This window comes from Trachurus japonicus, unplaced genomic scaffold, assembly GCF_045865225.1.
Source record: "Trachurus japonicus isolate A0001 unplaced genomic scaffold, Traja_1.0 AP030584.1".
Lineage (NCBI taxonomy): Eukaryota > Metazoa > Chordata > Actinopteri > Carangiformes > Carangidae > Trachurus > Trachurus japonicus.
The window spans coordinates 25,748-39,802 of record NW_028220717.1 but is presented as its reverse complement, the minus strand read 5'-3'; the positions used below and the strand labels follow the sequence as shown (position 1 = coordinate 39,802).

Here is a 14,055-nt window from a genome sequence, read left to right as displayed (position 1 = left end):
GGACCCCCACCCCCGCACCCCCGTCACACAGCCTGAGCTCAGTAACTTTTTACCCTCCTCATCTATGTGTTTATTGGTGATAAATGGGCACTCTGCCGGTAAACCCGACCGGCTTGTTGTTGAATCTCGGACCCAACACGCCCGGAGTCACGAGCATTAATCAATTAATTCTTGTCCAAAAAAAAAAAAAAAAATTATTTTTAATTTTTTTTTTTTTTTTTTTTTTTTTTCTCCCTCACGGTGGGGGGTCGATTAGTCGACTAATCGCCATAAGTGACGACTACTGGTCGACCAACAAAATCTTTGGTCGGGGGCAGCCCTAATCACAACACCCTGTGTGCTGCACACACACACCAAATTAGAACACAACACATTTAGCTCCTATATAAGGTGAATGGTAAATTGTCTGTATTTATATAGCGCTTTACTAGACCTGTAACAATACCCAAAGCGCTTTACATCGCATTCAACCATTCAGCAATGCACCTCTGGAGGGGGCGGAGAGTACCCCCCCCTCCCCCCTCCCACTATTGACACTTGTTTGCAGCTGGACTGGACCATGTGCAAAGTTTTAATGCATGGGAAGTAGGATTTCCTCAGAAGAAGAAGGATCAGCAAATAGGGGCCTAAACCTTGATGTACGGCAACCTGTCTGTACAATTGAAGACACAAATTCATCGTCTGGTACAACATGCCATGAAAATTATGGGCGTCAAAGATCATGTTTCTCTTCAAACCTTTTACGAACAATCCACCTTGAGACAGGCATGCAAAATTCTGTCTGATCAATCTCCATCCATCCATCCATTGTCCGCCGCATTATCCGGAGTCGGGTCGCGGGGGCAGCAGTCGGAGCAGGGATCCCCAGACTTCCCTCTTCACGGACACTTCCTCCAGCTCTTCTGGGGGGACCCCAAGGCGTTCCCAGGCCAGCCGAGTGACGTAGTCACTCCAGCGTGTCCTGGGTCTTCCTCGGGGCCTCCTCCCAGTGGGACTGCCCGGAACACCTCACGAGGGAGGCGTCCAGGGGGTGTCCAATACAGGTGCCCGAGCCACCTCAGCTGGCTCCTCTGGATGTGGAGGAGCAGCGGCTCTACTCCGAGCTCCTCCCGGGTGACAGAGCTCCTCCCCCTCTCTCTAAGGGAGCGCCCCGCCACCCTGGTGACAGAGCTCCTCACCCTCTCTCTAAGGGAGCGCCCCGCCACCCTGCGGAGGAAACTCATCTCTGCCGCTTGTATCCGGGATCCCGTTCTTTCGGTCATGACCCAGAGTTCATGACCATAGGTGAGGGTGGGAACGTAGATCGACCGGTAAATCGAGAGCTTTGCCTTTCGGCTCAGCTCCTTCTTCACCACGACGGACCGATACAATGACCGCATTACTGCGGCCGCCGCACTGATCCGCCTGTCGATCTCACGCTCCGTTCTCCCCTCACTCGTGAACAAGACCCCAAGATACTTAAACTCCTCCACCTAAGGCAGGAACTCTCCCCCGACCTGGAGGGTGCAAGCCACCTTTTTCCGGTTGAGAACCATGGCCTCGGACTTAGAGGTGCTGATTCTCATCCCAGCTGCTTCACACTCGGCTGCAAACCGCCCCAGTGCATGCTGAAGGTCCTGGCTCGAGGGAGCCAACAAGACCACATCATCTGCAAAAAACAGAGATGAAATCAAGTGGCTCCCGAACCGTACCCCCTCCGGCCCTTGGCTGCACCTAGAAATTATGTCCATAAAAATAATGAACAGAACCGGTGACAAAGGGCAGCCCTGCCGGAGTCCAACACACACCGGGAACAGGTCTGACTTACTGCCGGCGTGCGAACCAAGTTCCTGCTCCAGTCATACAGGGACCGTACAGCCTCAGCAGAGGGCCTCCGACCCCATACTCCCGGAGTACCCCCCACAGGATGCCACGTGGGACATGGTCGAAAGCCTTCTCCAAGTCCACAAAACACATGTGGACTGGTTGGGCAAACTCCCATGCGCCCTCGAGCACCCTGCGGAGGGTGTAGAGCTGGTCCAGTGTTCCACGACTAGGACGAAAACCGCACTGTTCCTCCTGAATCCGAGGTTCGACTATCGGCCGAATTCTCCTCTCCAGCACCCTGGAATAGACTTTCCCCGGGAGGCTGAGGAGTGTGATCCCCCGGTAGTTGGAACACACCCTCCGGTCCCCCTTTTTGAAGAGAGGGACCACCACCCCGGTCTGCCAGTCCAGAGGCACTGTCCCCGACTGCCACGCGATGCTGCAGAGGCGTGTCAGCCACGACAGCCCCGCAACATCCAGAGACTTGAGGTACTCAGGGCAGATCTCATCCACCCCCGGTGCCTTGCCACTGAGGAGCTTCCGGACTACCTCAGTGACTTCAGCTTGGGTGATGAATGAATCAACCTCTGAGTCCTCAGCCTCTGCTTCCTCGACGGAAGGCGTGTCAGTGGGATTGAGGAGATCCTCGAAGTATTCCTTCCACCGCCCGACGATGTCCCCAGTCGAGGTCAACAGCTCTCCTCCTCCACTGTAAACAGTGTTGGCGGAGCACTGCTTCCCCCTCCTGAGGCGTCGGATGGTTTGCCAGTATTTCCTCGAGGCCGACCGGTAGTCCTCCTCCATGGCCTCCCCAAACTTTTCCCAGACCCGAGTTTTTGCTTCCGTGACCGCCCGGGCTGCCGTCCACTTGGCCTGCCGGTACCCGTCAGCTGCCTCGGGAGTCCCCCTAGCTAGCCAGGCTCGGTAGGACTCCTTCCTCAGCTTGACGGCATCCCTTACTTCCGGTGTCCACCACCGGGTTCGGGGATTGCCACCGCGACAGGCGCCGGAGACCTTACGGCCACAGCTCCGGACGGCCGCGTCAACAATGGAAGTGGAGAACATGGTCCATTTGGACTCAATATCTCCGGCCTCCCTCGGAATCTGGTCAAAGCTCTCCCGGAGGTGGGAGTTGAAGACCTCCCTGACAGGGGATTCTGCCAGACCACCAGGTGGTGATCAGTTGACAGCTCAGCCCCTCTCTTCACCCGAGTGTCCAAGACATACGGCCGGAGGTCAGATGACACGACTACAAAGTCGATCATTGACCTCTGGCCTAGGGTGTCCTGGTGCCACGTGCACTGATGGACCCTTATGCCTGAACATGGTGTTCGTTATGGACAGACTGTGGCTAGCACAGAAGTCCAATAACAGAACACCACTCGGGTTCAGATCGGGGAGGCCGTTCCTCCCAATCACACCTCTCCAGGTAACACTGTCGCTGCCCACGTGAGCGTTGAAGTCCCCCAGCAGAACTTTCTCGCATGTTAAATATTAAATATATTAATAATATTAATAATATTAAAACTGTGTCGTGTTAACAGCGCTAAAGCCAGAATTAAAACAGGTTTTAGCAGCTTCTATGGCTGTTTGTTTGCCGCGAAACAATGCTAATTTCTGTTAGCCCGTCTATGAGGTTTCACATTATACGTTAGCATTAAGCTAGCGGACTTTATGCTTACCGTAGTTTTGATTCTGACAATGTGTATTTTGAACGTTGTTTCAAGCCTAATTTGGGACTATTGGGAGCTACATGAACCACGAGACTGCACTGGCGGCGATGTCAAGAGCTGTTGCCACTCTGTTATATCAATCGCTCTGGCCATAGTGATACATCTTTTGTTTAGTGATCACCCTTTTTTGTTTAAAAGGGCTTTTAGGGGGACTTCCGGTTAGTGAGCAAATGGAGTAGACGTGTTGCGTGAGTGCTCCCGTGAACATTGAACTTTTTAAACCACTCAGCCTTTCAACTTTCATGCCAACGGAATCCCCTTTTCCTTTTTCTCTCCTTGTTTCGCCTAAACAAGTCCTGTTACCCCTGAAATGGCTGCGAAAGGCGGCAAGTCAAGCAAAAAAGAAGATGCTAGCGCTAGCTTAACCCTAGCAGCTATCACCGAGCTGCTCGAGGAACATCGTGCGGCGTTAGCCACCGAGTTCAAAACATCATTCAGTCAACTCGACTCGAAACTTGACCAAACGCGGCTTGCAGTGGAGGACCATGGCCAACGTGTTTCGTCCCTCAAACTCGCTACAGAAGACCTCAGTCAACGAGTCGTTGACCTCGAGGGCATTTACTTGACTCTACGTGATGATAATACTCGGCTAAAGGCTACAGTTACCGACCTGGAGGGCCGAAGCAGGAGGCAGAACATACGTATCCTAGGTCTACCGGAGTCCATTGAAAGCGGATCTCCTACCGAGTTCTCAGTATTCCCAGTCTATCACCAGATTTAAGGAAGAAATTAGAGGAACCTATATCCCAGGCAGAAATAGCACTAGCCATTTCCCCAATGCAGTCAGGTAAGTGTCCAGGCCCTGACGGCTTCCCGGCAGAATTTTTAAAGACATTTTCCTTGCTTCTTTCCCCATTGCTATGTTCAGTTCTCTCAGAATCCTGCAGACAAGGTTCCCTCCCTCCTTCATTTTCTGAGGCCTGTATTACTCTGATAGCTAAAAAAGGTAAAGACCCAATGGAATGCGCCTCCTACAGGCCCATCGCCCTCCTAAACACAGACGCTAAAATTTTAGCCAAGATCCTAGCCCATAGATTGGAGAATACCCTCCCCACAATCATATCCAAAGACCAAACAGGCTTTGTTAAAGGAAGGCAGTCCTACTTTAACATAAGACGACTGTTCAACATCGTTTACTCTGCTTCTGAAGATGTCCCTGAATGCGTTGTTTCTCTCGATGCAGAGAAAGTATTCGATCGTGTTGAATGTGTCTACTTATTTACTGTGCTGAACAAATTTGGTTTTGGTCCAAACTTTACTTCATGGATTAAACTATTATATTTGCATCCCACAGCCTTAATTCGTACAAACTCCCAACGGTCAAGACCTTTTCGTTTGCATCGTGGAACCCGTCAGGGGTGTCCCCCTTTTCGACATGGCTATCGAACCGCTTGCCACAGCACTTCATTCTTGTAAGGATATATCTGGTGTCTGGAGAGGTCACACGGAGCATAAGTCTCACTTTATGCTGATGACCTGTTGCTCTTCATCTCTTATCCAACAGCCTCATTGCCCCCTGTTCTGTCGCTGCTTAGTCAGTTCGGTAAACTTTCAGGCTATAAATTAAATCTCAATAAAAGTGAGCTTTTTCCCATCAACAATGAAGCACGTGCATTAGACCTTAGCAGTTTTCCTTTCAAAATTGAGAACAACAAATTTTCCTATTTAGGCATATCTGTGACAAGGAAGCATAAAGATCTTTTCCAGGAGAATTTTATTACATTGTTAAATCAAACTAAACAAATCCAAACACAATGGTCGCCCCTGTCGATATCGCTTGTAGGTCGCATCAACTCAATCAAAATGACCATACTACCTAAATTTTTGTACCTTTTCCAGGCCTTACCACTCTTTATCCCCGGATCCTTTTTCCAGCTTCTCGACTCAGTTTTTTCTTCATATTTATGGCGGGGTAAACGACCACGTTTGAACAGGATTCATATTCAAAAAACCAAGCCGACAGGGGGTCTGGCCCTTCCAAACTTTCGTTTTTATTATTGGGCTGCTAATTTGCGCTCCCTTGCATTTTGGTCCTCCTGTTATGGCCAGCTTGACTGCCCTGACTGGGTGGCGATGGAGTTACAGTCAAACGACAATTTGTCAATTCTTGCACTCCTTGGATCCTCACTCCCACTTCCCTCACTTAGATCAATCAGAAACCCAGTGGTTAAACACTCTTTAAAAATGTGGGCCCAATTTAGGAAGCATTTTGGTTTTCATAGCTTTTCTCTGCTAAGCCCCATTGCATCAAACTACCTTTTCAAACCATCCTGTCAGGACTCTGCCTTTCAAGAGTGGCACAGGAAAGGGATTGTACGTTTCAAATATACACACACACACACACACACACACACACACACACACACACACACACACACACACACACACACACACACACACACACACACACACACACACACACACACACACACACACTCTCTCTCCTGCCTCTCCACTGTAGCTGCTCTGAAGCAGTGGGCTGTGTGTCTGTTCCTCTGACGTCTAGGAGCCACTGGCCTCACCAAGACGCCTCTCTAAAAACAGACGTTTTGGAAGGCGGGAACACTGATGGCGTGTTACTGAAGAGGCATGAACAGTGGATGAACACCGTCGAGCTGCTCTCTATCTCGCTCCCCATTGGACAGTGACCTCACGTCTGACGGATTCATTTGCATAAAGTTGAGCTGCGGTCAAGTCTGAGGAAAGGGGCTTGGACTTTTGACGTGTGTATTTTCAAAATGTGGCCTGATGGAACCGTTTTTCCAGGATTTTTAAATATCAGTTGTTTTTATTTAATTTTTTTCTCTCTGGGGAATAAGTTCAAGATAAAACACCAGTTATTATGGTGAAGTTAAATTTACATAAATAATAGCGTCTTTTTTTACTAAGTTTGGCCCTTAATGCAATAAAGGCATTTTAATATTTATATTCAAGATGAATGCCTTGGTATTCTCTCTTTTTTTCTTATTACATACATAATACTTTAAGATAAATAAGATATTAAAATGTACAAATAATTTCAGTTTTAAATGTGTGACTTATTAAAGCTGCCCTGTGGAGCTTTGCTCATTACGAGCCATCAGCCGTGTTTTTTTTCGAGTAGGCTACTGCAACAGTCAGCCTGCGCCGTTCGATGACGTTGAACCCCCCCCTTCCCTCCCTCCCTCCCCGAACGGTAAGTGCAGGTAACCAGGCAACCAGGTGACTGGCGAAGTAGGAAGAGAAAAAAAAGTTGTGGTCATTCAGCTTTGGCATTTATTTAGGGGTGTGACCTTATACATGTGTAAACGTTTACACGGAATGAAACTGTAAACGTTTAGTAAAAAAAAAAAAAAAAAAATCCCTAAACGATATCTAGGCCTACACGCAATTTATTTTCATATTTTTATACATAGGCCTACATTTTGGGGGGGGGCTGGGTGAAAAATAGTCCCGCACACTGTCTTAATTTAGAGAAAACTATGATTTAATAAAAATGATGCTGTGACGAGCTTCCCTCCTCCAAAATGTGTGTAAGTGCGTTTTTTCTTTCCTTTTTTCTTGTCTTTTTTTTTTGCGAGCGAGTGTGATGGCGCCGCCACGCCGGGTCAAACATTGCTTTTCTGGTTGCCAAAAAATATTCTAAGCAAATATAGCCTCCCTAAACACAAACAAATAACCTTAAACGGATTGAAAGGGGTGTCTCGGGACATTAAAGACGGCCGAGGACTGACGAGACGCCTCTGTATTGCTCCTGCCCGGTCTGTCCTCCTCTCATCCGCACTTCAGCACCTGTCCTGGGCTGCACCGTGTCGGCTCGGCTCGGCTTGCTCCTTGTTTTAAATGACTTTACTCCTTTTAAAAGTAGCGTAAACAATTTACTGTTCTGATCACTCATACGCGTGTCTAGTTAGGCTATACGTTGCATTATTATTAGTTATAGCTACTTTAAAAGTAAAGGACGGTGGAGCGAGCCAAGCTGTAGCCCAGGACAGGTGCTGAAGTGTGGGAGAGGAGGGAGAGACTGGGCTCCGCGGGGCTCTTGCAACTAGCGGCGGATCAGAGAGGGTGGAGGACCGACATGACAGGGGGTCTTGGTCTCCTGGTACCTGTGCGGTCCAGGACCGCGGAGGTCAGCGAGAGGGGGGGTACGGTGGTCGACTCTGAACGCTCACCGGGCGGATCTCTCCAGTTACGGTACGGTGCGGTGCGTGTCGGGGGGGAGGGGGGCGGGACGAATCCGCCGTCGGGTCTCCTCCGCTCCGGTGGCTGCAGTGTCAGTGCTTCCACCGGCTGCATATCAGACTAGACAAAAATAAGATAACATGTTCTTCTTCTCTTCTGTTTACCAGCGCTCTACGTCTACGTCAAATCCGAACGTGTTGCGTTGCATGCGTAATTCCCTGTGCGACAGCGCGGGAAAGTCGCTCCTCAGAGGCAATTGCGCTCCTGGGTAAACCAGGGACTGTTGTGTGGTGGAGATGCGTTCAATGATCATCCTAATAAGTCGTTTGGCAGTGGCTGCAATGTAACGGACATTGTTTTATATGTATAAACTCCACAGGCCAGCTTTAAATATAATAAGACTTAAACCTCTGGGTGGAGCTGAGCATGAGGAAGAAGGAGGAGCTGAGAGTTAATGGCGTGGAGTCGACAGCAGTGGACTGTGTGTGGTAAGCGTTGTGTTTGATCAGTAACGGACTGTGAACTGTTGTCGGACGACGCTCTGTGAGTGTGTGAGTTGGGACTCCATCACAGTTGAGGTGTTGGGTGTTCTAGCAGACAGGAGCTACGGGCTAACGGCACGCTCATCGTCAAGAGGAGACGGTGGTGATGAAACCTCCTGCACAGACGGGAGGAGCTTCACCTGGTCGCCACGGAGACTATCACCACCAGACCTTCACCTTCACTCACTTAAATACTGAAGAACAAGTTACTGAACATTTCTGTCTCCACAACAAAGGAAGGAAGACACTGAACCTGACTGTCACTGATGATGTCACTGATGGACTCACCTGAACAGGTGATCTCCACGGTGGAGGAAGAGGAAAGTGATGATGATGATGAACACTCCCTCAGGGTAGATCCAGACTGAACACAGTCAGTGTTGATCCTCCACACAGACCTCACTGAGGACTCATCTCTTCTTCTTCTTCTTATTGAAACAGCAGAGCCACAGTCCAGATCTCTACAGGCTACAGATGCTGCCTTCAGGTTCCAGAAGGGGTAGATGTCACCGTCCACTGCTCTCCACTCTCCTAGTTTCAGCTGCAGTTCACCTGCACAGCGACTGGCTCCTCCCACCAACCTGACAGGCTCTGAACACAGAGAAGAGAGTGAAGAGTAAAAGAAGTGAGTTTGATTCAAACAGAAATGAACAAATCCAACCTGTAGCTCCACTTGTACCTGAGCAGGTGAGTCCAACAGCTTTGCCAGGTGAGCAGCTGGTTCTAGTTGAGCCTGAGCTTCTACAGTCCAGGAGAGCTGACTCGTTGCCTCCACACTGGAACTCTTTGGTCCACATTGGAGCCTCCACTGCTCCATAGAGCGCCCCCTGGAGGACTGAAGGAGCCCCACAGCCAAGCTCCCTACAGACCACCTCTGCATCCTGCTGGTCAAAGTCATCTTCACACACTGAGGACCACCACTGGTCAGACTGGTTGGACTTGACCTCCAGTCTGCCTGAACACAGACTGGTCCCATTCACCAGCCTGACAGAGTCTGCAGAGAGAGACACAACATTTAAACTTTGACCCTGACCTTTATTTACTGTCATATCAACTTTAAAGTCATCAGCATGTGTCCAGAAATGAGTTCCTTCTGTCCCCAACACAACCATTAAAGACACTGAAGGGTTAAAACTGTTGATGTTAAAGAAAACTAGAAAATTTCCTCTCGGGAAATTTTGAATGGGCCACGGGGCTACTGCCGGTTGTGACATCTCTGTCAACATGGGAATCAAACCCACGATCTTAAGGTCAAGACAGAGCTGATCAGACAGACACATGATCATCTTTCTATAAGCACGGATATGGAGGAGCTGTAACCACATTAGGTTACCTGTGTGTGTGTGTGTGTGTGTGTGTGTGTGTGTGTCTTGTGTAATAGGGCCAGGACTCAATTAAAACAATTAATCTAATTAATTAGAGGCTTTGTAATTAATTAATCGCAATTAATTGCATTTTAATCGCATATAAATATTTGATCTGAGAACAGTGAGAAGCATTTTTTTCACATGGATTTTAGTATACCATTGAATGACTGAATAGCTTAAGCAACATACGTCGCGAAAAATTCGTACACTGTTGAGAAAAGTAATAGCACACCGATCCCGATCAAGACGCACGTTTTGATATATAATTTGGCCGGCAACTCTTCGAGTTGCAGGACTAGTAGCGAATCGAAAATAGTCCGGAAGAGGACGAATAACTAGAAAAAACATTTCCAAGAATGGAAATGGTGTGAATGCTGAACGCAATGCTGAATGAGCTGAAGAAATTGTTGAAACAATGCTGAATGAGCTGAAGAAAGAAGAAGAAAAGGACAGAAGGAAAGAAAGAAAATGGGAAGGGTAGATGGAGAAAGAAAGAAAGAACAAAAGGACAGAGAGAAAGAAGACACAGAGAGAAGGGTAGATAGAGAAAGAAAAAGGTAAGAAAAACAGAATAATAGAAGATAAAGAGAATAGAGAATGAATGAAAGAGACAGAGGGGTAGTAAGAAAGAAGGAAAGAAATGGGGGTGGATAAATGAAAGAGAGAGATATGCAGAGAGCGGTAGAAAGAAAGAAAGAAAGAAAGAAAGAAAGAAAGAAAGAAAGAAAGAAAGAAAGGGGGTAGAAACAAAGAAAGAGAAAAGGAGTAGAAAGAAAGACAGAACAAAAGAAAGAAACAAAGAAGTAAAAAGAAATGGGGTAAAAGAAAGAAAGAAGAAAAAGAGAGAGGGGGATGATAGAAAGAGGTAGATGGATGGATGGATAGAGAGGGAAAGATAGAAATAAGTTATGTAAAATACAAATGAAGGAGTAAAAGAAAGAAAGAAAAAGAGAGAAAAAAGAGACAAAGGGTTTGAAAATAGATAGATGGATAGATAGATAGATAGATAGATAGATAGATAGATAGATAGATAGATAGATAGATAGATAGATAGATAGATAGATAGATAGATAGATAGATAGATAGATAGATAGATAGATAGATAGATCACATGTTAAAAGCTGCATCCTATGTCCTGGCTCCACCTGTAATTGTACTACTATTAATAGAGTTGGAAAGACTAAACATCTGAACTTAAATTCATGAGAAAAATATAAATTGTTGGAGATGTTTACATCAAAAGTATAAAATCATTGAGAGGCTGATGAATGTGAGCTGAAAACCTGAGTGTGTGTCTGGGTGTGTGAGTCTGACGGTCTCTCTGTCTGCGTGTACATGTGCAGAAAGTAAAACTGTTGATAAGCGCCACAGAACTCCTCCCTCCCTAATGATCTGATTGATTACACCTGTGTGGCAGCCTGCCCTCAGAAGTTACCATGGTGACTACCATGCTTACATTTTACTGTATGGCACAGTGTTGTGTTTGTGTGTTTATCTGTTTGTGTATGTGTGCATGTGACTGTGTGTGAGTGACTGTGTGTGTCTGTCTGTGTGAGTGTGATGCCTGTGTTTGTGCGTGGACATCCTCTGTCAGTCTGGTTTATCATGTGTCTGTGTGGGGCTGTGTTTAAAAACATCTTAACGAGCGGCCAGGCTGCACCTGCACTGTTCTATTTATAGACTTTGATAACAACAGCTGGCCAACTGCACACAGAGCAGAGCAGAGCAGAGAGATTTGAGCTCTGTGCAGCTTCCGAAAACAGCCCAGTAAAAGAGAACCGTACCTCTTATCAGAATGTGGCCATGACTACTGGGGCAAGGAGACCTTCCTGAGCACATTGATGTGCATTAAATGTTTGTAGGGCAAAAACTTTTCTCAGGGTCGCAAGGTAGAAAAGGGGGGCATTTCTGCTTTTCTAAAAAAATCAGCTCATACTTTTATATTGAAGTGGATGAGCCACTGGAGCGGGTCTAGCTGCACAATTAGGCTCATAGAGACATTTCTGTAAGTCTGTCTGCTGTTTTGAACACATCAAATGAGACATGACAAGTGTGGCTACGAACCGGTGAGGAAATCATGTGTTTAGAGTTTAATTTGTGGCCGTGCTGGCAATTTATCCAGAAAAAATCCTGAATGTTTTTTCGATCCTTCTCACTCTAGCGATGATGTCACTCACTCTAATGGGTCGTTCAGACCAAAAGCGTCAAAAGCGTCAAAAGACGCTCTTGACGCTTTTCCGCGACGCTGGTGGTCTGAACACCCTGGCGTTTTGACGCGCGTCAAAGAAGTTGACGTCGGTTGTGGTTGGTCATCCATTTAAAGGGGCCGCGACATCTACACTCTGATTGGTTGCCGCTGCTCCGCATCATCGCTCATTAGCATAAAGTTCAGGAGATTTCAACTTTCTCCTGACGCTCTCGCCGCCAAAACGCGACGCCAACGCCTTTGACGCTCTTCAACGCTCCTCGACGCTGGTTCTCATTGAAAATGAATGACTTCCGGCCACCGCGACGCTCTCGACGCTTTCGGTCTGAACGTACAGTAAGCCCTGCTCGTTAGACGCAACACACACCCATTATAAAGCTGGATTTTGTCAAAAAACTTAATGATTTTAAAGCGGCCAAATATCAGAAACTGTTGAAGATATCAATAAGCTGAGTCATAGAGGAATACTTAAAAAGTTTGTCTACAGCTCAGAATTTGAATGAAGTCTCTAGCTGAAAGTATGTGGACACTTTAAAGGCTGAAAGAAGTAAGAAGATTTGAAGAGTTTCAAGACTGTTCCAATGCATTCTCTATGGGGAAAAAAAAATCAGAAATAGTTGAATATTGCAAAAAGTATGAATAGTTGAAAAGAGAAAAGACATAGCACACCTTTCCCGAAAAGGCTGAACATTTTGATATTTGAATTGTTGAAATAGCACAAAGTATGAAGGACTAGTTAAATGCCGAAGAAAGGCAGAAAATGGCCGAACCGAATAACAATAGTGTGAATGCTTCCAGCATTCACACTAATAAGAAAAAATCCACACAATAACAGTAGTGCCCGGTGTGATTGCCCGTGGCCCTAATAATGAAGCAGAGGAATGAGAGGAAGACGACTCACTACAGTGAAGGCTTCCTATAGGACATAGAGCTTTCTTCATTATTTACCATACATGAGGTCTGTTCCTCTCCAGCACTGACCAGGGGGCTGCCTACACCTGTACATGCAGGAAGCCCATGGGGGGGGGGGGGGCTGCTTTATAGTACTTTTAGATCAGCTGAACTGCATCAAAGTATGAAAGTTGATTTGTTGAAAATGTTGAGATATTAAATGTCTTGTTTTCGCATCAATTCTGGCAGGAAGTCACACAAAGAAACACTAGAAAATCTGAAAGCTATGTACAAAGAGCCAAATGCCAGAGTTAAGGTTAATGGGGTAATTTCTAACTCGTTTAATATCCTTAAAGGCACGAGACAGGGAGATCCCTTATCCCCATTGATTTTTGCATTATGTATAGAACCACTGGCAGAACGCATTAGATTAGAGCAGAAAATAAAAGGTATAGCGATAGGAGGAGTTGTCCATAAATTATCAATGTACGCAGACGATATAATAGTCTATCTGTCAGATCCTGAACAGTCAATTGAAGTATTGATGAATGTAATTGGGGAATTTGGAGCCATCTCGGGCTATGTATTGAATGTTAATAAATCAGAAGTAATGACCATGGGTGGCATAATTAGCAAGGAACTCAAACATAAGCATGCATTTCATTGGGAGGTAGAAAGGATAAAATATTTAGGGATTAATATAACAAAGAACCTTGATAATCTGTTTGCAAAGAATTTTGATGAATTAATAAACCAAATTAAGCAAGACCTAAACAGATGGTCTGTAATCCCATTCTCCTTATGGGAAAGAGTAAAAATTATACAGATGAATATTTTGCCTAGATTTTTGTTTCTTTTTAAAGCACTACCCATATATATTGTCTCTAACATTTTCAAACAGTGGGATTCTATTATAAGGAAGTTTATATGGAATGGCAGGAAACCAAGAATTAAAATGAATTATCTCAAATTGTCAAAAGAAATGGGGGGCTTAGACCTTCCAAATCTGCAAGCTTATTACCAAGCAGCGCAAATTAGAAATGTCAAAATTTGGATGGGAGAATCTTCACTTACAAAATGGAGAGAGATGGAAATAAACTGTGGAGGTATACCATTAACAGTCCTCCCCTTCTCTAAATACAAAAAAGCCTATGTTGATGATGTAGACAATAGGTGGGTAGTAGCTACACTCAAGGTTTGGAGGGAAGTCTGCCACAACTTAAAAACAAACGAGGATGTAATTTTTTTGAAAGAAATGGGGAGTGATCCAGACTTCTCTCCCAACAAAATGGACCAAACATTCAATATATGGGCATCCAAAGGTTTATGTAAATTTGGACAAATGT

The 14,055-nt window shown here is 46.1% G+C and overlaps 1 protein-coding gene across 4 annotated transcripts in view; it reads right to left on the bottom strand.

Annotated features, from left to right (window-relative positions):
* Positions 1-14,055, bottom strand: part of LOC146960211 (scavenger receptor cysteine-rich type 1 protein M130-like) — an 87,823-nt gene that overhangs the window by 52,737 nt on the left and 21,031 nt on the right. For all 4 annotated transcript variants that reach the window (XM_085772530.1, XM_085772533.1, XM_085772531.1 and 1 more), the window contains 2 exons: positions 8,925-9,239; positions 8,534-8,836 (listed from right to left, as the gene is read on the bottom strand). In XM_085772530.1, coding sequence (XP_085628656.1) covers positions 8,534-8,836; positions 8,925-9,239 — 618 coding nt within the window. The remainder of the gene's footprint in view (positions 1-8,533; positions 8,837-8,924; positions 9,240-14,055) is intronic.